This window comes from Ochotona princeps, chromosome 2 (genome assembly GCF_030435755.1).
Source record: "Ochotona princeps isolate mOchPri1 chromosome 2, mOchPri1.hap1, whole genome shotgun sequence".
NCBI lineage: Eukaryota > Metazoa > Chordata > Mammalia > Lagomorpha > Ochotonidae > Ochotona > Ochotona princeps.
The window spans coordinates 92,227,279-92,253,931 of NC_080833.1; the positions used below are offsets into that span (position 1 = coordinate 92,227,279).

The window sequence follows — 26,653 nt, forward strand, 5'->3', positions numbered from 1 at the left end:
GCGAGGGGACGCGGGGCTGGGCCCGGGGCCGTGGCGACAGGCAGCACCCGCGGCGGCGACGAGGGGTCCTGAGGCGGCGGCTGGGGCGGTCGGTGGCAGCTTGGGGCTGGGTCGGGGTCCTGGCGCTGCAGCTCCACGGGAGCAGGTGGGCGACCTCACTCACGCGGGCGGAAGGGAGCGGGAGGCCGGCTGGGCCAGGGCGCCTTGAGTCCCGCGGGCGCAGGTGGCCAGCGCCCCAAGTGCAGGTGGCGGCGACGCGGCGCCGGCCCGCGGAGGGTTCGGGCTGACCCGGGAGCCAGCTGCGCTCGGTGAGAGCGGGTGGGGACCGGGCCGCGTCCGGGGGCTTAGTGCGGAGCCCCGCCGAACCACCGAGGCGCAGGCCCTGCGGGGCGCACGGGGTTGGCCCCCAGCGGGCCGGCGCCTCGGCCTGGGCATGAAGCGCGACAGGGCTGGCACGACCCGGAGGAGAAGCCGCCGTGGTTGTTAACCCGGTGGGCCGGGAACTGGGAGAGATGCGGAGCCGGGCCGCCTGCGTCTCCCTGTCCACGTCGCTACCGCCACTGCTGCTGCTGCTGTTACTGTTGGTATTGCTGCTGCCATTGCCACTGCTGGGAGACCAAGTGGGACCCTGTCGTTCCCTGGGAACCGGGGGTCGTGGCTCCCCTGGGTCCTGCAAGCCCGTGGGGTGGCTCTGTCCAGCCTCAGCCTCAAACCTCTGGCTCTACACCAGCCGCTGCAGAGATGAGGGAACCGAGCTGACGGGTCACCTAGTGCCCCACCACGATGGTCTGAGGGTCTGGTGTCCGGAATCGGGCACCCATATCCCTCTCCCCCCGGCCCCTGCCGGTTGTCCCTGGAGCTGCCGCCTGCTTGGCATTGGGGGCCACCTCTCCCCCCAGGGCAAGCTCACCCTGCCTGAGCAGCACCCTTGCCTAAAAGCCCCGCGGTTGAGATGCTTGTCCTGCCAGCTGGCACAGGGCCCGGGGCTCAGAACAGGGCAAGGACTCCCAGAAGGGTCCCCAGGTGGGCGACGAAAAAGGAATGTGAACACAGCCCCCCAGTTCCAGCCCCCCAGCTACCAGGCCACCGTGCCCGAGAACCAGCCTGCAGGCACCTCCGTGGCAGCCCTGCGGGCCATTGATCCCGACGAGGGTGAGGCCGGCCGGCTGGAGTATACCATGGATGCCCTCTTTGATAGTCGTTCCAACCACTTCTTCTCCCTGGACCCCATCACTGGAGCTGTCACCACGGCCGAGGAACTGGATCGGGAGACCAAGAGCACTCACGTGTTCAGGGTCACTGCGCAGGACCACGGTGTGCCCCGGCGAAGTGCCCTGGCCACACTCACCATCTTGGTGACTGACACCAATGATCATGATCCCGTGTTTGAGCAGCAGGAATACAAGGAGAGCCTCCGGGAGAACCTGGAGGTTGGCTACGAGGTGCTTACGGTCAGAGCCACAGACGGCGACGCCCCTGCCAATGCCAACATTCTCTACCGCCTGCTAGAGGGGCCTGGAGGCCACCCCTCTGAGGTCTTTGAGATTGACCCCCGCTCTGGGGTGATCCGAACCCGTGGCCCTGTGGATCGGGAAGAGGTAGAGTCCTACCAGCTGACGGTGGAAGCCAGTGATCAGGGTCGGGAGCCTGGTCCACGGAGCGCCACAGCCGCTGTCTTCCTGTCGGTGGAAGACGACAACGATAATGCCCCCCAGTTCAGCGAGAAACGCTACGTGGTGCAGGTGCGGGAGGATGTGACCCCAGGTGCCCCCGTTCTCAGGGTCACGGCCTCAGATCGTGACAAAGGCAGCAATGCCCTGGTGCACTATAGCATCATGAGTGGCAATGCTCGGGGCCAGTTTTACCTGGATGCTCAAACTGGGGCACTTGATGTGGTGAGCCCTTTGGACTATGAAACAACCAAGGAATACACGCTCCGGGTGCGGGCCCAGGATGGCGGCCGCCCACCGCTCTCCAATGTGTCCGGCCTGGTGACCGTGCAGGTGCTAGATATCAATGACAATGCTCCCATCTTCGTCAGCACGCCCTTCCAGGCCACTGTGCTGGAGAGCGTCCCCCTGGGCTACCTGGTCCTCCATGTGCAGGCTATTGATGCTGATGCCGGTGACAATGCCCGTCTGGAATACCGTCTGGCTGGCGTGGGGCATGACTTCCCCTTCACCATCAACAACGGCACAGGCTGGATCTCTGTAGCCGCTGAGCTGGACCGGGAGGAAGTTGACTTCTACAGCTTTGGTGTGGAGGCCCGAGACCACGGCAGCCCAGTGCTCACAGCCTCGGCCAGCGTCAGTGTCACCGTGTTGGATGTCAATGACAACAACCCCACCTTCACCCAGCCCGAGTACACAGTGCGGCTGAATGAGGATGCCGCCGTGGGCACCAGCGTGGTGACCGTGTCGGCCGTGGACCGTGACGCCCACAGCGTCATCACCTACCAGATTACCAGCGGCAACACTCGCAACCGCTTCTCCATCACCAGCCAGAGCGGCGGCGGACTGGTGTCCCTCGCCTTGCCCCTGGACTACAAGCTCGAGCGACAGTACGTGCTGGCTGTCACTGCCTCTGACGGCACACGGCAGGACACCGCCCAGATTGTAGTGAATGTCACCGATGCCAACACTCATCGCCCCGTCTTTCAGAGCTCCCACTACACAGTGAACGTCAACGAGGACCGCCCAGCGGGCACCACGGTGGTGCTCATCAGCGCCACAGACGAGGACACGGGCGAGAATGCCCGCATCACCTACTTCATGGAGGACAGCATCCCCCAGTTCCGCATCGACGCTGACACGGGGGCCGTCACCACTCAGGCGGAGCTGGACTACGAAGACCAGGTGTCTTACACCCTGGCCATCACGGCTCGGGACAACGGCATCCCGCAGAAGTCAGACACCACCTACCTGGAGATCCTGGTGAACGACGTGAATGACAATGCGCCCCAGTTCCTGCGGGACTCCTACCAGGGCAGTGTCTATGAGGACGTGCCCCCCTTCACCAGCGTTTTGCAGGTCTCGGCCACCGACCGTGACTCTGGCCTCAATGGCCGGGTCTTCTACACCTTCCAAGGAGGCAATGACGGAGACGGTGATTTCATTGTGGAGTCCACATCAGGCATCGTGCGGACGCTGCGGAGGCTGGATCGGGAGAACGTGGCCCAGTACGTCTTGAGGGCCTACGCAGTGGACAAGGGCATGCCCCCCGCCCGCACGCCTGTCGAAGTGACCGTGGCTGTGTTGGATGTGAACGACAACCCACCCGTCTTCGAGCAGGACGAGTTTGATGTGTTTGTGGAAGAGAACAGCCCCATCGGGCTGGCGGTGGCCCGGGTCACGGCTACCGACCCGGACGAAGGCACCAATGCCCAGATCATGTATCAGATTGTGGAAGGCAACATTCCCGAGGTCTTCCAGCTGGACATCTTCTCCGGAGAGCTGACTGCCCTGGTGGACCTAGACTACGAGGACCGGCCCGAGTACGTCCTGGTGATCCAGGCCACATCGGCACCCCTGGTGAGCCGGGCCACCGTGCACGTCCGCCTCCTCGACCGCAATGACAACCCCCCAGTGCTGGGCAACTTTGAAATCCTCTTCAACAACTATGTGACCAACCGCTCAAGCAGTTTCCCCGGGGGTGCCATTGGCCGCGTGCCTGCCCATGACCCTGACATCTCTGACAGTCTGACCTACAGCTTTGAGCGGGGAAACGAGCTCAGCCTGGTTCTGCTCAACGCCTCCACCGGGGAGCTGAGGCTGAGCCGGGCGCTGGACAACAACCGGCCCCTGGAAGCCATCATGAGTGTGCTGGTGTCAGGTAAGGAGGGGGTCCCCATAGGGAGGGACCTGCCCACCCCCTCCCCCAGAGGGGGATTTGGGGTAGAAGGGAGCTGCTGAGAGAGCCCCCCACTCTTGTTGGTACCCGGTACAGAGGGCAAGGCGGGTGAGAACCAGCTTGGGAGGGGGCTGCAGGAATCCTAGTGGCTGGTACAGGCCCTGCCTGCTGCCCCAGGCTGGGCTGGGCTGCTTTGGTTTGCTGCCCCCTGGCCTGCCAGTCTGTACCGTAGTGGGGGAAGTGCTGGGAGGCTGCCTTGGCTCTGGTTGGCAGGAATTGTGTTTTTAAAAAAAAAAAAGGCGTGTGGAAGACTTGGGGTGGGGGCGCAGAGCAGGCGGCACCCCTTCACGCCCCATCAGGGTATTCCTGTGATCTCATCCAGCCTGCGGCAGAACTGAGGGCAGGGGGAAGCGCACAGAGGCGTCAGGACCCTGCAGTCCTGCTCTGGCCGCTTCAGGCTCCCCCCCTGAGCTGCGTAGACTTTGTCTAGTGCATTCTTTTCCCTCCAGGCAGAAAGAGCCTGGCCTGGCTCACCCTCTTCAGAGCCCCCCCGCAGGAAGTGAGGCCCAGCTCACTGTCCGTTCCCAAACAGACCCCACTGTCAGAGCCCCGGGCTTTGGGGTGGGGAGGGATCTCAAGGGAGTCTGGGGGACAGGCTGAAGCCTCCTAGACCCCTTTGCCATCTCAAGGGCTCTTTCTCAGGGTGCCTGTGCTTCCTGCGGCTGCTCTGCAACCACGCTTGGAGAAAAGCGTGTGGGGACCCAGCATGGGAGAGAATGCTGGGGTGGGGGGAGCCTGGGAGCCTGGCCAGGACCAGGCTGGGGCATTCCTGCTGCTTGGCCAAGCGCTCAGCCTTGTAGATTGCCGACGGTGGGCGGGTGGCGGGGTTGGGGGTTTGTGTTGCATTCTGTCTTCTGTGCTGCATACGGAGTGAGAGGTGGCAGTAAGGAGGGGACCAGACCCAGGTGGCTGAGGGTCTTCCCTGAACCCGAAGGGTCCACCGTTAGCGTCCCCACTGCGGGCAGTCTGCAGGAGAAAGACCTAGGTGCCCTCCCCTCCACCACACTCCCACCCCAGGGACTGCGCAAGGGGCTTTGCGGGCTAGAGCCAGCGCTAGGCTCCTGTGCCCTCCCCTCACCTCCCCACTCCTGCTCCCTGCTGGACAGATCCCCTACCCCTTACCCACTCCATGCTGCACCCTCAGACAGCCCTGCAGCCCCTCAAATGTGAGCTTTTAGAGGTTGCAGCCAAGGCTATGTGCCTGCAGAAGCTGCAGTTTTCCCAGTAGTAGGAGAAAGGAGGTGGAAGGGTGGGGGTGCAGCTAGAGCTCTCTTAACCTGCATACCCACATCTGCACTGGGGCACTTGAGGCAGAACAAGGGATTGGAAAGGACTGGCCACTCCCACTCGCCCTCCCCCGCCCCGGCCTGCCCCAGGTGAGTGTGGCCAGACAGTGGCAGGGCCGGCGCCCATGCCCGCCTCTGGCTCCCGCCCACGCCTGCCTCTGGCCTCCTGCCGGCGTCGAACCAACTTGAGTTCCCCTGGGCGAGAGGAGAAAGGCGAAGGGCAGCACCCAAGGCAGCCGGGCCCCACCCTCTCCCCTCAGCCCCTGACCCTCAGAGGCCGTCACCACGGCAACGTCAAAGTTCAGGAAGGCCGAGGGTGGGGGGGGCTGCTCCCACTGCCCCTTTGTTGTCCTCCTCTTGTGCTTTGTCTTTTCCTTCCTCCCACCCCCAGTCGCTGCCCTCTCCTGGCTCCTCTCCCACCCTCTCCCTGCTGGTTTGTTCTCTCTCTTGGCCTTTGTGTCCCCTTTGGGTTCTCTGTGTTGATGCCTCCCCTTTTTCTTCCCTGTGGCTGCAGCTGCCTCCCGTGCCCCACTATGGCTCTCACAGAGCTCGAGTCTGCATCCTCCCTGCCCAGAACCTGCTACAGGCCACAGCTGCTCTAAGCCTCCCCCAGCCTCCACTGCTAGGGTGGCAGGTGGGGGCAGGGCAGGGGGCAGTGGTGGTCCAGGGCACATGGGCAGGGGAGAGAGTGGGAATCAGTTCTGTCACCCTCTGGGACTTGGCCCACTTCCAGGTGTGGCTGCCTAAGCTCTAGGTGCAGGTGGCATTTTCTGGGGTCACAGCCTGTCCTCCTTTTTTATTTTCCTATCCCAGAGAACAGTTCAGCCGGTGTGCCCCCGACCCTTCGATCCTGCTCTGCCTCAGGGGTAGACCCATGTACCTGAGTACCTGAGGGTGTGACCCAGGTCAAAGCAAAAGAGAGGGATGAAGAGGAGGGGGAGACCAGTGGCTCGGTTCCTGGGGCCGGGGGACAATAGCAGAGGGGGCTGGTGGCCACAGATGGTGGGCCAGATGGGAAGCAACAGAGACATACTGGGAGAGGGGCATGGGCAGGGCTGGAACAGTGTGTGTGTGTGTGTGTGTGTGTGTGTGTGTGTGTGTGTGTGTGTGTTGGGGTGGGGAAAACACTGGAAGGAACACTTGTGCCCAGGGCTAGTGAGGCTCCTGACCGCCCTCGCCTTCCTAACGAGTCGGGAGCACTTTGTGAGCACCTCAAGCTTGTTGCCGCCTGGATGAAATATCCCACCAAGAAGTCACTGGGCAGATGCCCTAGGTACAAAAAGCACCCCTGTACCAGTTCTGGGCCCAAATGCAGAACCTCTGAGCTAGAGCCTACAGCCATTCATCTGAGCAAGCTTCTAGGAGCAGGTGGGTTCAGTTTGGGGCAGGTGGAAAGACTGGACGGACTATGGTGTCTGAGTAGACCAGGAAGGCAAAAATAAAAACAGAAACAACCCAGCTTGGAGATGAGAGCCATAAAAGCTGAAGTGAGCGAGGACGGCAGGCTGCTGGTGGGAGCAGGTGGACCACCGCTGTCCTGAGCAGTGAGGCTGTTGAGCAGGTGGAACGTGGACCAGCGACAGGGCTGTTAGGTGTCTGCCTTCAACCCGCCCAGCTGGGCAAGTCATCGGGCTGCTCAAGTAGGTACAACATGGGCGCAGGAGCTGTCCCCATTTCCAGCTCCTCTGCCCATGCCACTGTGAAAACTATTACTCCTGCCCCATTCCTGCTGGTGTGTCCTTAAAAAATCTAACCAGGATCCCATCCCTCTTGCTGTGGAGACTGAACAAATTCTCCCAAACACCACATGTAGAAGGAAGGGATGGTAGCAAGGCAACACATAGATGTCCCTGGTAGCCCAGCTAAGCCAGTCTTCCCTCTCTTCTGCCCCTCCCTTGTGTTTCTGAGCTAAATAAAATCCAATCCCATCTGTACGTGTGTGCTTAGGTATATTGGCATTTCTGGGGTTGAGGTGTGTGGGTGGCATGAGAGAGCAGCGAGTGTGTTTTGCTAGCTCCAGCTGTTGATCAGTGAGTGTATCTCCTGGGGGCATGGCAGGTGGTTGGGTGTCATGCAGTGAGCCCACTGGGTGATGAGTAGCTGGAGGCCCTGTGGGATCAGCCCAGTGGAGTCCCTGGCTGGCAGGAGATGGCTCAGGGCCTTCTCTGCTTGGGGTTCTCCCACCCCCATCCATGGGCGGTGCTGCCACTGGTTAAGGTGGCTCGGCTGGATTTCCCCCGGGGAGCAAGCATCTCACACAACATCCCCACCCCCAAGGAGAAAGTCAGACAGGAAGAATGCTTTGTGTGGGGCGCGTTGCCATGGGGATAGCCAGCCTGCGCCCAGGCAGCCATGGGGCTCAGTGGGAGGGGGACTGGGTGGCCCACTGACCCAGTTCACCTCCCACTGCTTGGCGGAGGGGTAGTGTGGAACACAGTCAGGGCTAGGGCTGTGGTCCTGCTGAGATATAGAATATTGGGTGGGGCAGTCTCTCAGGGCCCTGCCCCCTCCCTCAGTGTGTAGTTATGTAAGCAAGCAGGCCCCCATGTGTGGGCACAGTGATAAGATGCACCATTCTCCCTAAGGGACAGTTCTCATCTGCTAAGCACCCAAAGAGATTGGCCCCTCACGAGCACCTGCCTCCCGATGGCCTCTGTATGCCACTTAGAAAAGGGAGGGGTCAGTACCATGTGTGCGCACCGGCCTGTCTGCCCTGGTGACCCTGACCCTGGAATCCCCTCCCTGCAGACGGCGTGCACAGCGTGACTGCGCAGTGCGCTCTGCGCGTCACCATCATCACGGACGAGATGCTGACACACAGCATCACATTGCGCCTGGAGGACATGTCGCCTGAGCGCTTCCTGTCGCCGCTGCTGGGCCTCTTCATCCAGGCCGTGGCCGCCACACTGGCCACGCCACCTGACCACGTGGTGGTCTTCAATGTGCAGCGGGACACGGACGCTCCCGGTGGCCGCATCCTGAACGTGAGCCTGTCTGTGGGCCAGCCACCGGGCCCCGCAGGCGGGCCACCCTTCCTGCCCTCGGAGGACCTACAGGAGCGTCTGTACCTCAACCGCAGCCTGCTGACGGCCATCTCAGCTCAGCGCGTGCTGCCCTTCGACGACAACATCTGCCTGCGCGAGCCCTGTGAGAACTACATGCGCTGCGTGTCGGTGCTGCGCTTCGACTCCTCGGCGCCCTTCATCGCCTCCTCCTCGGTGCTCTTCCGGCCTATCCACCCGGTCGGAGGGCTGCGCTGCCGCTGCCCGCCTGGCTTCACCGGCGACTACTGCGAGACCGAGGTGGACCTCTGCTATTCGCGGCCCTGCGGCCCACATGGACGCTGCCGCAGCCGCGAAGGTGGCTACACCTGCCTCTGCCGCGATGGCTACACCGGTGAGCGCAGGGAGGGACCGGTGTGGGCGGCGGGCAGGGCCTTGGAGGGCCAGAGCAGTGGTGTGGGCATATAGGCATATTGCACGTGGCACGTTCCAGGGGAAGGGTCCAAGACCCTTCTGGGCCTGTATTAATCCCGTGTGCTACTTGGCCACAGCGTGTAGAGCCAGGCAGAGGGAGAAGTGCTTCTGTCCTCTCTGAACGTGCACACATACACAGTGACTCGCACATGGAGGCTGTGTAATTGAGTTCGCCCTTCTCTAGGGCCAGTCCACTTGGGTTTGTATGCCAGTTCCACTGTGTGAGCCTGGGCGGGTTCCTTAAGCTTCTCTTGGCCCCAGCCATTTCAAATACGAATAACCAGCCTGCGCAGAGCTGAAGTTGGGGAGAATTGCCTGAATGTGTCTGATACTTGAAGATATGTGGAAAGAGCTAGGCTGAAGGGCAGTGGGGTTGGCAGACATTGGGTAACTTGCTTGGGAGGCAAGGGGTGGAGGAGTGCTTGGCTCAGCTTGATTAGAGGTGAGGCCAGGCCTAGAACCACTCCCTAGGAGCGGGTTGCTTTCCTGGCTGCTACAAGCGCTGTCCCCCACAGGCACTGAGAGGAAGGCCCAGAGGTGGCTGGGGACACTGGAAATGGGCTGGGCTCGCAGTAGCAGTTACTCCCCCAGTCAGCCCAGGGAGCCCTGGGCAGGGGTGGCTGGATGGCTGAAGCCCTGTGCAGGTGTGGGTGGGAGGGCTTCTGGCTGGGAGACCTCTCAGGCCTCCTCTTGCGGTGCTCACGGACTGTGCTGTATGCACCTGACCACTCCCTGTGACCTCCTGCTCCTCATTAGGACACCTCCCCCCGCCCCGATGCCTGGCCCTCCCTGTCCTCCTTGGCCATGCCCTAGTGGCTCTGCCTGCAGCCGGAGGCAGCCCCCACTGCCTTTCCTCCTGCATCTTCCTGCCCACAACTTGCCAGACTTGACTCCTGGATGCTGCTGTTTGGGGGGAGGAGGATGGGAGGGGTGGGCTTGGGGGAGGGGACGGAGTCTTTGTCCAGAGGATGGTTGGGGGGTGGCGCTTAGAGTTAGTGAACAACAGTTTCCATGGCAACAAGAGCCAGGCACTAGGCACAGGAGCTGAGAACCTATCTCTAGAATCTGGGAATGGGGAGGGAAAGGAAGGGGGGGTTTCCCATCTGATGCTGCTGGAATGTTTTTTAGCGCCTCTCTTGCATCCTGATCTACTCTCGGGGATCCCCACTCTGAGCATCCCCCACGTGCTCAGAGGGACCCCATGACCTAACCACACCAGGGTGGTTCCCTGCCTCATTCCCAGGCGGCCACCTGTGCCCCCTGTCCACTGCCCCATAGCTCACACCAGTTTGCCTCCGTCCCCAGGGAGGCAAACTGAGCTCTGGAGCCTGACAGGGACAAAAGCACCATCAGAGGGAGGAGGGGAGAAAGGGGGCATGGCCCAGCTTCCACACCTGCAGGTCCTGTGTGGGTTCATCCTTGCTGGGGCCAGAGCCCGCCCCCTTCACCGCCATGCTTGCTGGGTGGCATGACACGAAGGCTGCTGGGTTTTGGCAGCCCTTGGGCTCCCTCAGGCTTGGGCTGGTGAGCCTCAGGTAGGTGTAGTAGGGAAGGGGCTGAGTAGAGGGAACCGTCAAGCTGCATGGGCACTGGCGTTGGAAGTCAGGATTCCTGGGAGAGTTTGGGAACATTGTGCAGGGGAGGGGTCATGGAAGGCCCTGACAGACATTTCTGGGAGGTCAAGGGAGTGGAGGTGTTCCTGGTTCCCCCCCTCCCTTGCACATGGTACTTGACCTTGCCTCTACTCTGTCTGGCCCAGGTGAGCACTGTGAGGTGAGTGCCCGCTCAGGCCGCTGCACCCCGGGGGTCTGCAAGAATGGGGGCACCTGCGTCAACCTGTTGGTGGGAGGCTTCAAGTGTGACTGCCCCTCCGGTGACTTCGAGAAACCCTACTGCCGGGTGACCACACGCAGCTTCCCGGCCCGCTCTTTTGTCACATTCCGTGGCCTACGCCAGCGCTTCCACTTCACCTTGGCCCTCTCGTGAGTGACTTGCGGAGGGGTGGAGGGTCCACCACAGGGGCGTGGTGTGAGAGTCTGAGGTCACTCCCTGCTGTGGGCGGAGCGCGAGGTCAGGCACCAAGTGCCCCAGCAGGTTGTGTGCAGAGCCAGGGAGCTTGGAGCTCACTGCCTGCATACTGTGCCTACAGGCCTCCCAGGGTCCAACACCTTCACTTTTCACCTCCCTCTTACCCCCACCCGCCCGCTGCTGGGAGGGAACCTGAACACCAGCGCTCTAGTGTGGAGCCGTATTCCACATTTGAGCTCTGTGGCCCCAGTCTTGCTAAAAGTGGGCACCTCTGGAGGGTCCTTGGTGGGAGGATCAGGTACTGTGTACCCAAGGGAGGATTGTTTACACCATTCCTTGACAGCAGCCCCAACTTCCCCTCCCACTGTCCTCACACCCCACTCAGGTTTGCCACAAAGGAGCGGGACGGGCTGCTGCTATACAATGGGCGCTTCAATGAGAAACATGATTTCGTGGCTCTGGAAGTGATCCAGGAGCAGGTCCAGCTCACTTTCTCTGCAGGTGAGCCCTGGGGGTCCCACGCCCTTGCCCAGCCCCCAAAGGTCCCGGTCTCTTGGCCCCCTATGTCTCACCCTCCCCTGCTGAGCCCTGACACAGCCTCACCCCCGCCCAGTGCTCCCAACCCTCTTTAGGGGTCTCAGCTCACTACCTGGCCCTTTACCCAGGCGAGTCAACTACCACGGTGTCCCCATTCGTGCCTGGAGGGGTCAGTGATGGCCAGTGGCACACGGTGCAGCTCAAGTATTACAATAAGGTGTGTAGGGAGGGGATGGAGGCATTGGAGGGTTCTGTTCTTGGGCCAGGTGCTCACCCACGCCTGGACTGCACTGCTTCAGGGGAAGGGGAGGTCATGGCACTTCTAACTGGGATAGGGATTGGGTCGTACTACCTTGTTGGGCTTTTCCATCCCACTGGGCAGTGATCCGTGCCTCCTGGGTTGGACATGGAGGGAGTTAGGCATGTACTCATGGGAGCATTCATGTGTGTGCACATGTGCATGCGTGTAGATGCACACATGTGAGGCCCATATCCCTGCCGTGTCCTTGCGCCTGGCTCAGGAGCCCTGCTGGGCTCCTAGTCCACTGCTTCCCTTCTCTGGTCTCCCTGTGCACAGCCTCTGCTGGGTCAGACAGGGCTCCCGCAGGGCCCCTCTGAGCAGAAGGTGGCCGTGGTGACGGTGGATGGCTGTGACACCGGTGTGGCCCTACGCTTCGGAGCTGTCCTTGGCAACTACTCCTGTGCGGCCCAGGGCACCCAGAGTGGCAGTAAGAAGTAAGTCCCAGAGGGAAAGAGCTGGGATGGTGTGAGATGGGGGGCTGGATCAGTCAGGGAGGGAAGGTGAAGAGGTGAACATTAGGGAGCTAAGAAATGGGAACCCAGCCAGATTGCCCCTCCCACCTCCGTTCTCTCTCTCTCTCTCTCTCTCTCTCTGTCTCTCTCATGCTTTCCAGTTCCCCTGTTCAGCCCTTGGGTGAATGTCAGCATTGGGGCACTAGAGCCAGCAGAAGGGTGGCACAAGAGGGGGACTTTTACTCTTTGGGCACTGCTCTGTGGGGCTCCCTGGCTTCCTGTAAGGCCTTCCTCTTTCTCTGGCTTTGGGGGTTAAGGAACAGGGCCAGGAGAGCCTAGAGCTCCTACTCCACCTCATATTGCTATTCCTTCCCCACCCGCACCCCACCTTCTGCTGCTGTTGCTCCCTGCCCCATAATGGCAGGTCTCTGGACCTGACAGGGCCCCTGCTGCTCGGCGGGGTGCCCGACCTGCCTGAGAACTTCCCAGTCCGCATGAGGCACTTTGTGGGCTGCATGAGGAACCTGCAGGTGGATAGCCGGCACGTGGACATGGCCGACTTCATTGCTAACAACGGCACTGTGCCTGGTAAGAAGGCCTCGGGGGGGGAGAGGCAAGGCTGGGAGTCCAATCCAGATTGGGGTGCGGGGAGCAGGGGGGCATCCCTGGGTGGGGACAACAGCATTCGGGGTGGAGGAAGAGGGCTACCACAGCAGAATCCCAGGCAGGGCCTCTAAGCCATCTTCTCTCCTTTCCAGGCTGCTCAGCCAAGAAGAATGTGTGTGACAGCAACACCTGCCACAATGGGGGCACCTGTGTGAACCAGTGGGATGCATTCAGCTGCGAGTGTCCCCTGGGCTTCGGGGGCAAGAGCTGTGCCCAGGGTATAGAAGCCACAGAGGCCTGGGCTCTGTGGGCAGAATGGGAACACTGGCAGGGTTGGAGCAGGCACTGGGCAGGGCTCAGGTGGCTCAGCTGTGGGTGGGAGAGCGTGTCTAGGCAGAGCTCCGAGAGGGTAGCACAGAAGACAAAAGGCCCAGTCAGAGGCAGGCCTGGGCACAGCGTGGGGCGGGCCCAGGACAGGTAAATGCCTCTAGGGGTGGAGCCAGCGAGGGGAATGGGCACCAGGAGAGCCAGTGCCTATTTCTGGGAGCTACCAGCTGAACATTTTGGCTCCAGGGGGGTGTTCCTCTGCTTTGCTGTACAGTCTTCCTCCATCTGTCCCCTCAGAAATGGCCAATCCCCAGCACTTCCTGGGCAACAGCCTGGTGGCCTGGCATGGCCTCTCACTGCCCATCTCCCAGCCCTGGCATCTCAGCCTCATGTTCCGCACACGCCAGGCTAACGGTGTCCTGCTGCAGGCCGTCACCAGGGGGCGCAGCACCATCACCCTACAGGTACACAAGAGGGCGAGCTGAGGCGTGGCAGACAGATCCTGGGCCTGACAAGGGCTGCAGTAGCCTCCAAGGCTGGACAGGGATGGGTCATTTCTTGGGGGAATGAAGAGGCAGCTGGATCGGTTTTCCTGGGTCACTGCTGCCACCTTTTGGGCACAGAGAAATAAGCACCGTTTACTGAGCAATGGGAGCAGAGCCCAAGGATGGGTTTAGTGGTCCTAGAGAGGGAACAATGGACAGGGAGAAGGGCCAGTGAGCGTGGGTTGCTGATGCCACTTCCTTTCCTCCTGCACCAGCTGCAGGAAGGCCACGTGCTGCTCAGCATAGAGGGCACAGGGCTCCAGGCATCATCTCTCCGACTGGAGCCAGGCCGGGCTAATGATGGAGACTGGCACCATGCACAGCTGGCACTGGGAGCGAGTGGGGGTCCTGGCCATGCCATTCTGTCTTTCGACTACGGGCAGCAGAGGGCAGAAGGTAACCTGGGCCCTCGGCTGCACGGCCTGCACCTGAGCAACATCACAGTTGGGGGAGTGCCTGGGCCAGCCAATGGAGTGGCTCGCGGCTTCCGGGGCTGTCTGCAGGTGAGCCTCTTGCCTGTCTGTCTGCTTTTTCCTTCCTCTATGTGGAAGCCCCACTCCGCCGAGGGCCAACATTACTCTGTCCCTGCCAGGGTGTGCGAGTCAGTGAAACCCCTGACGGCGTCAGCAGTTTGGATCCCAGCCGTGGGGAGAGCATCAACGTGGAGCCAGGCTGTAGCCTACCAGACCCCTGTGACTCAAACCCGTGTCCTGCCAACAGCTACTGCAGTAATGACTGGGACAGCTATTCCTGCAGCTGTGACCCAGGTGCGCTTGGGATCAAGTGAGAGGGGGCAGGGCAGGTTCTCAGGTGCCCAGGGTCCAGCTCCGGCCATGCTATGTGACAATGGAGCTTCTCTAAGCCTTGATCTTGAGCCTGTGAGTTCACAGCTAGCCAGCCGGAAGGATGCTCTGGGTAGAAGGATGTGGATGGAGAGGGGATGGATAGAAGATAGTGCTGGACCTGGGTGGGGATTGACTCCATCCGTCCTTGTGGTCCCAGGTTACTATGGTGACAACTGCACTAATGTGTGTGAACTGAATCCGTGCGAGCACCAGTCCGTGTGTACCCGCAAGCCCAGCGCTCCCCACGGCTACACTTGCGAGTGTCCCTCGAATTACTTGGGGCCGTACTGCGAGACCAGGTAAGCAGACCAGGGCATGTGACTGGAGGGACCCCATGGCCGCTTCTGTTTCGGCTGTGTCTCTGAGCGCCCCCGATAGCCTGGCTGAGCTGCAGCCAAGATTCAGAGGGGACCCCGGGTGGCTACACCAGGCCAGAGTGGCAGAGGGAACCCATGCCTGCCCTGGCGCCGTCTCCCTCCCCCGCCCCTCCGCAGGATTGACCAGCCTTGCCCCCGTGGCTGGTGGGGACATCCCACGTGTGGACCATGCAACTGTGACGTCAGCAAAGGCTTCGACCCCGACTGCAACAAGACGAGCGGCGAGTGCCACTGCAAGGTGACCGCCCGCCCCCAGCACTCTGCCACTGTGGCTTTCTTGGCCCCTGTTCATTAACTCCTGGGCTCTGGAAGGCAGGTCGGGGCAATGAGTCTTACTGCAGAGAGCTGAGGCCCATGGGCCTGACAAGAAGCACAGGTGGCTACTGGCCCTCACTGTCTGTGGTCCTCAGGGCCAGAAATTAGGCAGTGAGTCCTGATTGGCACCCTGCTCTGCTTTCCTGGCATCTCATCCCTGGGTTCCACTGCAAATCACTCCTGGCTGGTAGATATCTCAGATATAGTCCCTGCCCTCTGGGAGCCACTGCTGCAGAGGGCACAGCAAGGGCCCTGCAGGAAGGGTCTGTGGGTGCATGGCGAGAGAATCTGAGCCAGTGACACTCTCCATCCTTCGCCCACCCTCTTTTCCAGGAGAACCACTACCGGCCCCCTGGAAGCTCCACCTGCCTCCTGTGTGACTGCTACCCGACTGGCTCTCTGTCACGGGTCTGCGACCCCGAGGACGGCCAGTGTCCATGCAAGCCAGGTGTCATTGGGCGCCAGTGTGACCGCTGTGACAACCCTTTTGCAGAAGTCACCACCAACGGCTGTGAAGGTGGGGCTCCAGGGCTGGAGGCAGCTTCTTCCCGGGGCACCCAGGAAGGCCTGGGGCAAGGATGGGGGCTGACCACAAGGCCTGAGAGTGCCCAGAGTTGGGGGTGGAAAACCCGGGGTCGCTGCTGCAGAAGGCGAGCTGCCCCTGCATGACGGAGTGTTCTTCTGCCCCACAGTGAACTACGACAGCTGTCCGCGGGCCATTGAGGCTGGAATCTGGTGGCCCCGCACCCGCTTCGGGCTGCCTGCTGCTGCTCCTTGCCCCAAAGGCTCCTTTGGTAGGTGCTAGAGGCCCAGGTTGAGATGCTGACGCCTAGGCCTCTGCCATCAGGGTGATGACGGCAGGAAGCCCACTGGCTGCAGATCCAGATGCCCTGATTGCTGGGCTCTGGGTCCTGTGTTCCTTGACTCACTGTCCCCTCCTCTTCTGGATGTCCCAGGGATCTTTTAGGCAAAGGAGCTGGTCAAGCAGAGGGCTAGGTGCTAGAGATTTAGCTGTGATTCTGTTCTCTGCTCATGTCCTGGGGCCAAAGTTAAAGGCACATAGTCTGGGTGAAGGGGCTGGTACCCATCCTCAGATTGGCAATGGGCACAGGACGGAAGCTGCAGAGGGAAGTGGCCTGTGTGGGGTCAGGACTCCGGCCATGTGCAGCCCGTGCCTGGACAGGCGCTGCCAAGATGCCTGATGTTCACATCTGTCATCCTGTTCGCACATCTGTTCCCTGGTGTGGGCATCCTGCATGGCGCTTAGCTACATCTCAGGGGCTTCCCAGGTGGGCATCTCCTCGAGGCTAGCCCCCTTTTATTCCCTTTTTTTTTTTTTTACAATCTTTACATAGTTAATTAGGGCAAAAGGTTCAAGGGCTACAGGAAAGTGGGTAAGACTATTATTTCCACATTGTTTTTTTCCTGTATCTGGGGTAAAGGGAGAAGTCCCACCCAGTCTGTCACCCATCCCAGGTCCCTGATGTGGGGCATGCTCTGAGGGTCTTGCTCAAGTGGTTTTGATAGTTCAACAGTTCTGAATTGCTGCCAATCTCGCCATTCCAAGCACAATGAAGTTGCTGCAGAATCCACTGATTGTCATAGTTCACCTTAGAGTCTCTGCCCAGTTTGCCCAGTTTTTCACTGCCGATATATGGCTGGGGTAGTTGATTGATTTGTTCTGTCCTCCTTTGTGATGCCAGGTATCCTCTGCAGGTTCCTATGGTCTGCCATATCCTCCATGTGCAGCTGGTTATGCTCTCCACTGCTCCGTCTGAGCCTCTGAGGAGGCTCGGCTCTGGCACTTGCACTCCCTGGCAGACCATGGGTTCTGAGTCCGGCAGTTCAATTAGGGAGATCCCAAAAGAAACTTTGAGGTGATCCCAGACCAGATTCTTGTGTGTACTTGGCAAGTACAGGACCCGGTACAGTCCATCACCCCAGTCAACTGGTGCTTGCAATTGCTGGGTCAGTTGTTTCCAGCCCTGTCTTCCACTGAAACCAATGGGTGTTGCAGTCCAGCCAGATCCTGCCCAACACACATAAACCAGTGGGAGGGAGCTGCAGCCTAGTCGGAGCAACCCACAATAACCCCACCAGGCCCGCCCCCTACCCTGATTCCTGTGCTTGCCAGTATGTACAGCAGACTAGTCCAGTCTGTCCCACATCCCATTCAATTCTCATACATGTCAATGGGTATTGAAGCCTAGTTCAACCTAACCAGCACCACTATCCAGCCCACACACGTTGTTGGGTGCCTTTCTGTCTAGCCACCCCCGTTCCTATCGTGGTGTTCATGCTCTCCAGTGGGAGTGGTAACCCAAGAGGGAGGAGCCCACTATTTCCCTTCTAGGCCACTCCCACGTTATGCACTTTCCAGGTGGTTCTGGAATTTAACTTGATAGATTTGAGGCTAGCCCTTTTGACTTTCCCTCCCCACTAGGTACTGCTGTGCGCCACTGTGATGAGCACCGAGGCTGGCTCCCCCCGAACCTCTTCAACTGCACCTCGGTCACCTTCTCAGAGCTGAAGGGCTTTGTGAGTGAGCACCTGGGTCTCCTTGTCTCCCCACCAGCCCACCCCTCTCCACTTCCTTGTCTCACTTGTCCTTAATAAAGTGGGTTCTGGAATTGCAGCCCCTAGGTTCCTGGGATGCCCACCTCTGCTCTTCCTTATGCCCTCCCACCTTCCACAGTTCCAATTCCCACCATCCAGCACTGACCCCCATCCCTTCGCCCCTGCTGTCCAGGCAGAGCGGCTGCAGCGGAACGAGTCCGGCCTGGACTCAGGGCGTTCCCAGCGGCTGGCCCTGCTCCTGCGCAATGCCACACAGCACACAGCCGGCTACTTTGGCAGCGACGTCAAGGTGGCCTACCAGCTGGCCACCCGGCTGCTGGCGCATGAGAGTGCCCAGCGCGGCTTTGGGCTTTCGGCCACACAGGACGTGCACTTCACCGAGGTGGGGCTTGGGAGAGGCAGAGCTGGCTGGTTAGGTGGGAGTCGCAGGGGTGAGTGGGAAGGGAGTCCCCTCCCCTCTGATTCTGGGAGCTTGCACCTGCTATGAGGTCATTAGAGTGCTGCTTTCACTCCTTCTCACATCCAGGGGCCCATAGAAAATACTGTTAGTGTCGGGAAGCAGTGTGGCCCGGCAGAGGCCTGACCACCACACCTAGGCTGGAGGGAAACAGGACATGGGGACATCTGTGTGGACTCATGGACTGGGAGTTTGTTTGTTCGTTTGAGGTTATTTATTTTTAACAAGTTAGAGAAACACAGAGATCTTCCATCCACTGGTTCATTCCTCAAATGGCCACAACAGTCAGGGCTGGGCCAGGTTGAATCCAGGAGCCAGAAATTTCCTCCGGGTCTATCACGTGGATGGCAGAGGCCAAGCATTCAGCCCATCCTCTGCTGCTTTTTCCCAGGCACATTGACAGGGAGCTGGATCAAAAAGTGGAGCAACCAGGACTTAAACTGGCGCCCTTTTGGGATGCTAGTGTTGTAGGTGGAGGCTTAACCCACTATATCTGGATGACAGCCTCATGAGCTTGGAGTTTTATTGAGAAAGAGAAGGGGGGCAGGATTAGAGGCACAGTGTCTGATGAGTGGGGCAGGCAGCGTGACCCAGAGGGCTTCCCAGGGGGAGGTGCTGATGGGGGCCAAGGGCAGGGCAAGGTGGGTGAGGAGTGGGGCTAGTCCAGGTGGAGGCTGGGGCTGGCATTGGAGGATGAGGTGGGTGGGACTGGCAGCACATTGATACCATGTCCGGGCTCACCCCCAGAATCTGCTGCGGGTGGGCAGTGCTCTGCTGGATGCGGCCAACAAGAGGCACTGGGAGCTGATCCAGCAGACCGAGGGTGGCACCGCCTGGCTGCTGCAGCACTACGAGGCCTATGCCAGCGCCCTGGCCCAGAACATGCGGCACACCTACCTGAGCCCCTTTACCATCGTGACACCCAACATCGGTGAGCCCCTTCCCGCCAGCCCCACAGAGCATGTGTACGGGGGACCTACCTACCTCGGGCTGGAGTCCCACCCTGGCCCCGGCCCTCTATCCCTAGTCATCTCCGTGGTGCGCCTGGACAAGGGGAACTTCGCAGGGGCCAAGCTGCCACGCTACGAGGCGCTGCGCGGGGAGCGGCCTCCCGACCTCGAGACCACAGTCATCTTGCCTGAGTCTGTCTTCCGAGGTCAGTGGCAGCTGTGGGCTATGGGCAGGGTGTGGGGCCGGCCCGTGAGGCCCCATGTCCATGTAAGGCAACCTTCCTGACTGGGACAGCATTGTATTTCCAGAGGTGTCCCCTATGGTCAGGCCTGCGGGCCCTGGAGAGGCCCAGGAGCCTGAGGAGGTGGCAAGGCGGCAGCGGCGGCACCCAGAACTGAGCCAGGGCGAGGCTGTGGCCAGCGTCATCATCTACCGCACCTTGGCTGGCCTCCTGCCCCACAACTATGACCCAGATAAGCGCAGCCTCAGGTGAGAAAACGGGATGGGACGGGGCCAGGCAGGGCAGGAGAGGGCAGTGCCAGGCATGCAGTGGGGGTCAGGGCAGCTGCCATGGTGACAAGCATTGGCCTGCCCCACCCCCAGAGTCCCCAAACGCCCTGTCATCAACACACCTGTGGTGAGCATCAGCGTGCACGACGATGAGGAGCTGCTGCCCCGTTCCCTGGACAAGCCGGTCACTGTGCAGTTCCGCCTGTTGGAGACAGAGGAGCGAACCAAGCCCATTTGTGTCTTCTGGAACCATTCTATCCTGTGAGCTAGCACTTAGCCCAGGTTCTGAGTCAAAAGCCCAGGCCCCTGGGACCTCTCCCCTGACCCTGGTCTCCCTGACACCACCTTGCTCCCACAGGATCAGTGGCACAGGTGGCTGGTCAGCTCGAGGCTGCGAGGTCGTCTTCCGCAACGAGAGCCACGTCAGCTGTCAGTGCAACCACATGACAAGCTTCGCGGTGCTCATGGATGTGTCCCGGCGAGAGGTGGGATAGCTTCCCAACACCCCCGCACTAGGGAATGAGGGTGGGAGCACAGGCGCTGCCTTCCTCATTTACCCAGATTCTTGCTCAAACCCTGACCCTGACCCTGCAGAATGGAGAGATCCTGCCGCTGAAGACACTGACCTACGTGGCTCTGGGTGTCACGCTGGCTACCCTTCTGCTCACCTTCCTCTTCCTCACCGTCCTGCGAGCCCTGCGCTCCAACCAGCATGGGATTCGACGGAATCTGACAGCCGCTCTTGGCCTGGCCCAGTTGGTTTTCCTCCTGGGAGTCAACCAGGCTGACCTGCCTGTAAGATGTCCTCCTCCCAGAGACCACTCCACCTCCCCACCCTCCAGCTTTGCAGCCCCCTGGGGATTCTATGCCCCACTTACTCCCCTGAGTCCCCCAGCACCCTGGAGGTCACTGTCCCTCCCACCTACCATGCCCCCCAGTCCAGCCCTCCTGCCCAACCTGAGCAGAACCCTGCCCTGGGTGCACGTAGTGGTCGCTCTTGCTGATGGGCGGGGCCTGGCCTCAGTTTGCTTGCACAGTCATCGCCATCCTGCTGCACTTCCTGTACCTCTGCACCTTCTCCTGGGCCCTGCTGGAGGCCTTGCACCTGTACCGGGCACTCACTGAGGTGCGCGACGTCAACGCGGGCCCCATGCGCTTCTACTACATGCTGGGCTGGGGCGTGCCAGCCTTCATCACAGGTACCTCATCTCCAGGTCTGGCCAGTGGGGTGTCCCATGCCAAGGTACTAGGTCCCCCGTTTGTGTTACGTTCTCCTTACCCAAAGTGCAGGCCTTCAGGCCCTATGTCCCTGTATCTTAGGCCGACTTATTCATTCGTGTCCCTCGGACTTAACCTGGTCCCTGAGCCCCATGCAAGAGGGGTCAGTCCCCTGTTCTGCAGGGAATATTTGGAAAGACCGCTTCCCCATGCTCTGCCCCCTGGTCCTCAGACTGCAGCCCTGCCCATACCTCCCCCTGACCTGAGACCCTTACTACCCTCCCCTGCCACTGTCTCCATGCTGTCAGGTCTGGCGGTGGGCTTGGACCCTGAGGGTTATGGGAACCCTGACTTCTGCTGGCTCTCCATCTACGATACACTCATCTGGAGTTTCGCTGGCCCTGTGGCCTTCGCTGTTTCGGTAGGTGACCAGGCCAAGTGCATCCTCAGGATCCTCTCCCTCTAGGAGAGGCTTGGCTGCAGGGGGAGGGAGACCTCGTTGGGTGGGGTGGGAGCTGTGCATATCTTGGGGTCCTGTTCATGCCTGTCTCTTCCCCTGCCTAGATGAGTGTCTTTCTATATATCCTGGCTGCCCGGGCTTCCTGTGCTGCACAGCGGCAGGGTTTTGAGAAGAAAGGGCCTATGTGAGTAGGGGGGAGGGTGGCAGGGTGGAGGAGGGCACACATACACGCATGCACACACACATTAATGGGAGGCCTCACAACTAGGTTCACAGCCTGGTTCACGGCCTAGTTGTTCCTCCCCTTGCCCCCCAGCTCAGGCCTGCAGCCCTCTTTTGCTGTTCTCCTGCTGCTGAGTGCCGCCTGGCTGCTGGCACTGCTGTCCGTCAACAGTGACACCCTTCTCTTCCACTACCTCTTTGCTGCCTGCAATTGCCTCCAGGTACCCAGCCAGCCCACGGATTCAGGGGAGACAGGAGGGTGGCGTGGGAGAAAGAAAGCCACAGTGTCAGGGTGTCTGGAAAAGCCCCAGCTGTTGTCTCTGCCTGCCAGGGCCCCTTCATCTTCCTCTCCTACGTGGTGCTCAGCAAGGAGGTCCGGAAAGCACTGCGATTCGCCTGCAGCCGCAAGCCTAGCCCCGACCCTGCTCTGACCACCAAGTCTACCCTGACCTCGGTGAGGGAGCCCAAGGAGGGAAGCAGAGGTGCGGGGAGGCAGTAGGTCCAAGGCGCCTGTTCTCTATACTTGGGGCCTGCTTTCATCCTTGCCTCAATCCCTGTACCCCTTCCTGGAAGGAGGAAGGGGCAGGTAGCAGGTGCGGCCTGGGCAGGACACTTTGGGGCTATGGGATTGTGTCATGGGGAGACGGAGATGGCCTTGGGCAGTGTGATCCCAAGAGTCTTGCACCTGGGAGCTCTTTAGGGGTTTTGGCAAATGCTCTGATGCTCTGAGACCATTGCTGGTGCTGCCCTTGACCAGTGTGGTCCCCTACACAGCCACATAGAGGGTACTGGTGGTGTGTCTGCTGGGACGGTTGTGGCAGAGCTGCTGTAAACCATGGCAGGCCTTGACATGAGCAGCCGGGGATGCCTGACTTCTCTCTCTCAGACCTGGGACAAGATTCCCAGGCCCTCTACCTGCTGGCCTGGGGCTACTCGCCTCAGCTCGGCTGCTTAGCACACTTCTCTGTGCCCTACCCAGTCCTACAACTGCCCCAGCCCTTACACAGACGGGCACCTATACCAGCCCTACGGAGATTCGGCCGGCTCTCTGCACAGCGCCAGCCGCTCAGGCAAGAGTCAGCCTAGCTACATCCCCTTCTTGCTAAGGTGAGCCTGCAGGTGGGAGGAACCAAGGAGGGGAGGAGAGGCCTGTGCACACTGTGGCTCTGGGAGCAGAGCAGCTTGGACAAGGGAGGCAGATTGAATCAAACACCAAGGGGACACGAGGCAGGGTCAAGGAATCCCGGGGGAGAGCAAAGTAGGGGATGCTGGGCAGGGGGCCAAGTGAGGTCCTCAGCATGCTCTTGCCCCCTTAGGGAGGAGTCCACATTGAACCCTGGCCAAGGGCCTCCTGGCCTGGGGGATCCAGGTGGCCTGTTCCTGGAAGGTCAAGGCCAGCAGCACGGTGAGGATGGAAGGTTCCAGCTATCAACCGGGCCAGTGGCCTGGCTTCTGCTGGGGGTGGTGGGAGGTGGACGGAGGCTGGTGGGCCTGTTGTCATCTCTCTCTTCCTGACCTCCTAGATGCTGACACTGACTCCGACAGTGACCTGTCCCTGGAAGACGACCAGAGCGGCTCCTACGCCTCTACCCACTCTTCTGACAGTGAGGAGGAGGAAGAGGAGGAAGAGGCCGCCTTCCCTGGAGAGCAGGGCTGGGACAGCCTGCTGGGACCAGGAGCTGAGAGGCTGCCGCTCCACAGTACCCCCAAGGGTGGGCCAGCACTAGGGCTGAGGTTGAGGGTGGGACTGAGGTTGGGAGTACAGGGGGAGTGCAAGGGACCCAGGCTCCTTGGGAAGCACACCTGTAGTGGTGACTGCCTTGTCCCTCTGCTCTGAGCCTCATCCACTTCTCCTCCCTCCAGATGGGGGCCCAGGGCCTGGGAAGGTGCCTTGGCCGGGAGACTTTGGGGCCACAACCAAGGAGAGCGGTGGCCCTGGGGTCCCTGAGGAGCGGTCACGGGAGAATGGAGACAACTTGCTGGCTCGGGAAGCAGCCCTGGGCCCCCTTCCAGGACCTTCTGCCCAGCCCCATAAAGGTAAGTGGGGTGGCACCCCAGCCACCACACCACACTGGGCCAGTAGCGTCCCACCTCGTAGTACCCCAGGGTTGCTCGCCCTCTCCACCTGCACCCTGTGATGCCTGCCCCCATGGCCTGCAGGCATCCTTAAGAAGAAGTGTCTGCCCACCATCAGCGAGAAAAGCAGCCTCCTGCGGCTGCCCCTGGAACAGGGCACTGGCTCGTCGCGGGCCTCCTCGGCCAGTGAGAGTGGCCGGCCCGGGCACCCTCCCCGCCCACCGCCCCGGCAGAGTCTCCAGGAGCAGCTCAACGGAGTCATGCCCATCGCCATGAGCATCAAGGCAGGCACCGTGGATGAGGACTCATCGGGCTCCGAGTGAGTGGGGCCCACTGGGTGGGACGAGGGAGCCACAGTCTGCTCAGCAGAGACCCTGGCCATGTTGCCAGGCTTCTCTGGCCTCCCTGGTCAGCCAGCAACAAGATGGAGAGTTTGCATGTCATTCAGCTGGGCCTAGGAAGTGCCCCTGGGGCTAGCACAGGGGCGGGGCGGCCCCTTTTTGGCTCTGCCACCCAGTCCAGCACAGCACAGGCCAGCAGGAGGCACGGGTGGGGAGTCCGGGTGGGGGGGGGTGCTTCTCTGTTTCCTTCTGGTGCGAGCTCCTCTGGTGCTGTCTCTTGGGCTTCAGCTAACCCTCTGTCTGCCTTTTCTGCCACTTTGCTTTCCTGTCTCTCCAGATTTCTCTTCTTTAACTTCCTGCATTAACCCCGGGCCGGTGGTGGTTCTTCCGTGCCGAGGCTCCCTTCCCCTCCCCAGCTGCACTCATGCCTCGCTCCTGTTGTCTTGTGCTCTGTCCTGCCCCCGCTCCCCACCGCCTGCCTGCCCACAGCAGCGAGGAAACGTCCATCTGAGGAGGAGGAGCCCGGGGCCTTGCAGGGCCATCTAGTGCCAACCCCCTCCCCCACCATCCCCCTCACTGCACTTTGGACTCCTGGGGCCAACATCTCCAAGACAAAGTTTTTTTCAGAAAAGAGGAGAACAAAAAAACAAAAACAAAAAAAGAATTTCAGAAACGATCTCCACTCTTCATGACTTCAGGGATTCATTTTTTTATACACTGGAAACTGACTCCCCTTTCCCTTCCCAAAGAGAATAGGACCACCCCCACCCCGGATGCACCCCAGCCTCTCCACAGTTTCCAACATCTGCCGTGCCTCTGGAAGGAGAGGACTCTTTGGGGGGCCTGCTCCTCATTTGCCATCATCACCCAAAGGAAAGGACAAAAAGCCACATGCACCCAGGGCCCAAGCCCTGCCGGCTGCAGCCGGGTGGGCCTCAGTATGGTGAGGGGTGGTCACCCGGCCTGCATTGCTTCTCCCAGGAACTGAAAAAGCCCTGTCCGGCCAGGGGGCAGAAGGACTCGGTGCCCCCCCACCCCCGGACTCGTATATGCTGCATGAACACACTCAGAGGGGGAGCCTGCGCCAGCCCAGCCCCTCTCCTCCTTTCCCTGGACGTGGCCGTGGGCTGCAGCCCAGGTGTTTGCTCAGTTTGCTGACCCAAAAGTGCTTCATTCTTCCTGCCCGCCATGGCCTGGCCCAGCCAGGGCAAGGTCAATCACGTGTTAAGTTGCGCTTCTTTGCTTCTTTGCTGTTGCAGGTGGTGGTGGGAATTGGAGGGAGGAAGCACAGCGGGGTCTCAGTTGTCCAGGGGGACTTCAAGCACAGATGCCAGTTCTGGGTTCTGGTGTCCACATTCCCCCACCCCTGCCCAACATCCCACAAAGGCCACTTGGTCCGCCTTGTTGTGGCCTCCAGACTCAGTCTGTTTTTAACCCCTTCCTGGAATTGACTCTCTTCTTCAAAGGACAAGGTCCTGTCCCTCCTGGTCCATACCACCCCAGCTCCCAGCGGAGAGAGAGTTAATATATTTTTTATTTATTTGTTTCTTGAGCTGGGACAAGTTTGTGTTCAGCTCCAAGTGGGGCAGGTGTGTGTGTGTGTGTGTGTGTGTGTGTGTGTGAGATGTGGCCATCAGAAGTCAGGGTGTGTCCCCAGCACCCTGTCCTCACTCCAGATTCTTGTGCCCCTACTGTCTTCCTCTTAATGTTGCCAACTGCTGTTCCTTTGAGTCACCCTTTACTCTGAGCATGGATCCCAGACTTGTTGCTGCCTCTCCCTCAGGAGCAGGTGGCTGGAAGAGGCTAGGGATGTCCCTGGTGCTCAGCTGTAACGTTGGCTTCGGGCTTTCCAGCGTGGAATTCCTTCCCCTGCCACCATCCCACTCCACCCCTGGCCCTCTCTCCCCTCAGCAATTCCTGCAAGGGGTTAAAAATTTAGCCGCTTATTACTACTGAGGATTTAAAAAGATACAAAGATGTTGGATGCTAACTTGATACTAACCATCAGATTGTACAGTTTGATTGTTACTGTAAATACGGTAGAATTTTGTTGTTGTTGACTTTCCCCCCATCCTTCATACTACTGAATAAACTAGTTCTGTGCGGGTGGTGTGCTGTCCTCACATGCGTCCCTGCCCTCCCACAAGGACATCAGGGAGACTGGCACACCAGGTTGCTGCTAAGCTGCCACTCCACGGATGTCTCCGACCATGCTCCCCAAAATGGCTGCTCCAGCACCAAACCCAAGTCCTGGGCCCATGTCCCTTCAGCATCATGGGAGGGAGCTGAGTGGCTGCGGTGGCTGGTGAGCCTGCAGGGAGCAGACAGGTTCACAGCCCTGCCCCTGTGGTTGCTGGGTCCTGGACAGGGTCATTTTCTGGGGCAGAATTAAGGAGATGGGGGAAGGCTGAGTTGACAGACTCCAAGGACCCCTCCAGGGCCCTCTGTGCCCGGGGCCTCTTAACTGTAGCACTCTAGGCCATTGTTTGCTCCTTGTTTTTGTCCCCTCCCTTCTCCCCAAACACGCTGGAAAATAAAGCAACAACTTTATAGTCCAGTATGTCCATCATTCATTCCAGTGCCAAGTTTCAGGGCTGTCCCAGTTCCACCTACCAAGCAGAGAGGGGGTTCACACGGAGGCCATGTAGGGCAGCAGTGAGAGCCCAAGCCCTGGAGATCAGCCTGGGTGATAGTATCTCCAGCAAGGTCCAGCAAGGACGGTGATAATAGTATCTACCTGATTGAGCTTTTTATGAGAATTCAGTGAGTTCACACATGCACATTTAGTGCAGTTCACAGGGAACAGGCCAACAGATACTGGCTTTCCTTATTGCCAC

The 26,653-nt window shown here is 60.2% G+C and overlaps 1 protein-coding gene across 3 annotated transcripts; it reads left to right on the plus strand.

Annotated features, from left to right (window-relative positions):
- Window positions 1-25,922, plus strand: CELSR2 (cadherin EGF LAG seven-pass G-type receptor 2). 3 transcript variants are annotated; one of them, XM_004581977.4, is made up of 34 exons: window positions 1-3,831; window positions 7,944-8,591; window positions 10,431-10,653; window positions 11,085-11,200; window positions 11,365-11,453; window positions 11,814-11,971; window positions 12,414-12,577; window positions 12,748-12,873; window positions 13,220-13,386; window positions 13,683-13,970; window positions 14,060-14,234; window positions 14,470-14,611; window positions 14,807-14,927; window positions 15,338-15,521; window positions 15,697-15,798; window positions 17,448-17,542; window positions 17,754-17,963; window positions 18,786-18,969; window positions 19,066-19,194; window positions 19,298-19,478; window positions 19,593-19,760; window positions 19,858-19,984; window positions 20,094-20,294; window positions 20,524-20,698; window positions 21,026-21,138; window positions 21,282-21,361; window positions 21,494-21,620; window positions 21,731-21,853; window positions 22,379-22,506; window positions 22,716-22,804; window positions 22,923-23,111; window positions 23,263-23,436; window positions 23,560-23,794; window positions 24,154-25,922. In XM_004581977.4, exons 1-34 carry the CDS (start codon window positions 513-515, stop codon window positions 24,179-24,181), a joined length of 8,778 nt encoding a protein of 2,925 aa, XP_004582034.2. In that variant the 5' UTR covers window positions 1-512; the 3' UTR covers window positions 24,182-25,922. The 3 variants fall into 3 exon arrangements, with proteins under 3 accessions (XP_004582034.2, XP_004582035.2, XP_058515967.1); XM_004581978.3 differs by having other exon boundaries at window positions 24,306-25,922; XM_058659984.1 differs by having other exon boundaries at window positions 24,309-25,922.
- The last annotated feature ends 731 nt before the right edge of the window (window positions 25,923-26,653 follow it).

What these genes read in the sequence shown, in the direction of transcription:
- CELSR2 (XM_004581977.4), top strand. Translation starts at nt 513, where the DNA reads ATGCGGAGCCGGGCCGCCTGCGTCTCCCTGTCCACGTCGCTACCGCCA. An exon ending in CATGAGTGTGCTGGTGTCAG is followed by an intron (nt 3,832 to 7,943) that starts GTAAGGAGGGGG and finishes CCCTCCCTGCAG; the next exon opens with ACGGCGTGCACAGCGTGACT. An exon ending in AGGTCAAGGCCAGCAGCACG is followed by an intron (nt 22,805 to 22,922) that starts GTGAGGATGGAA and finishes CTGACCTCCTAG; the next exon opens with ATGCTGACACTGACTCCGAC.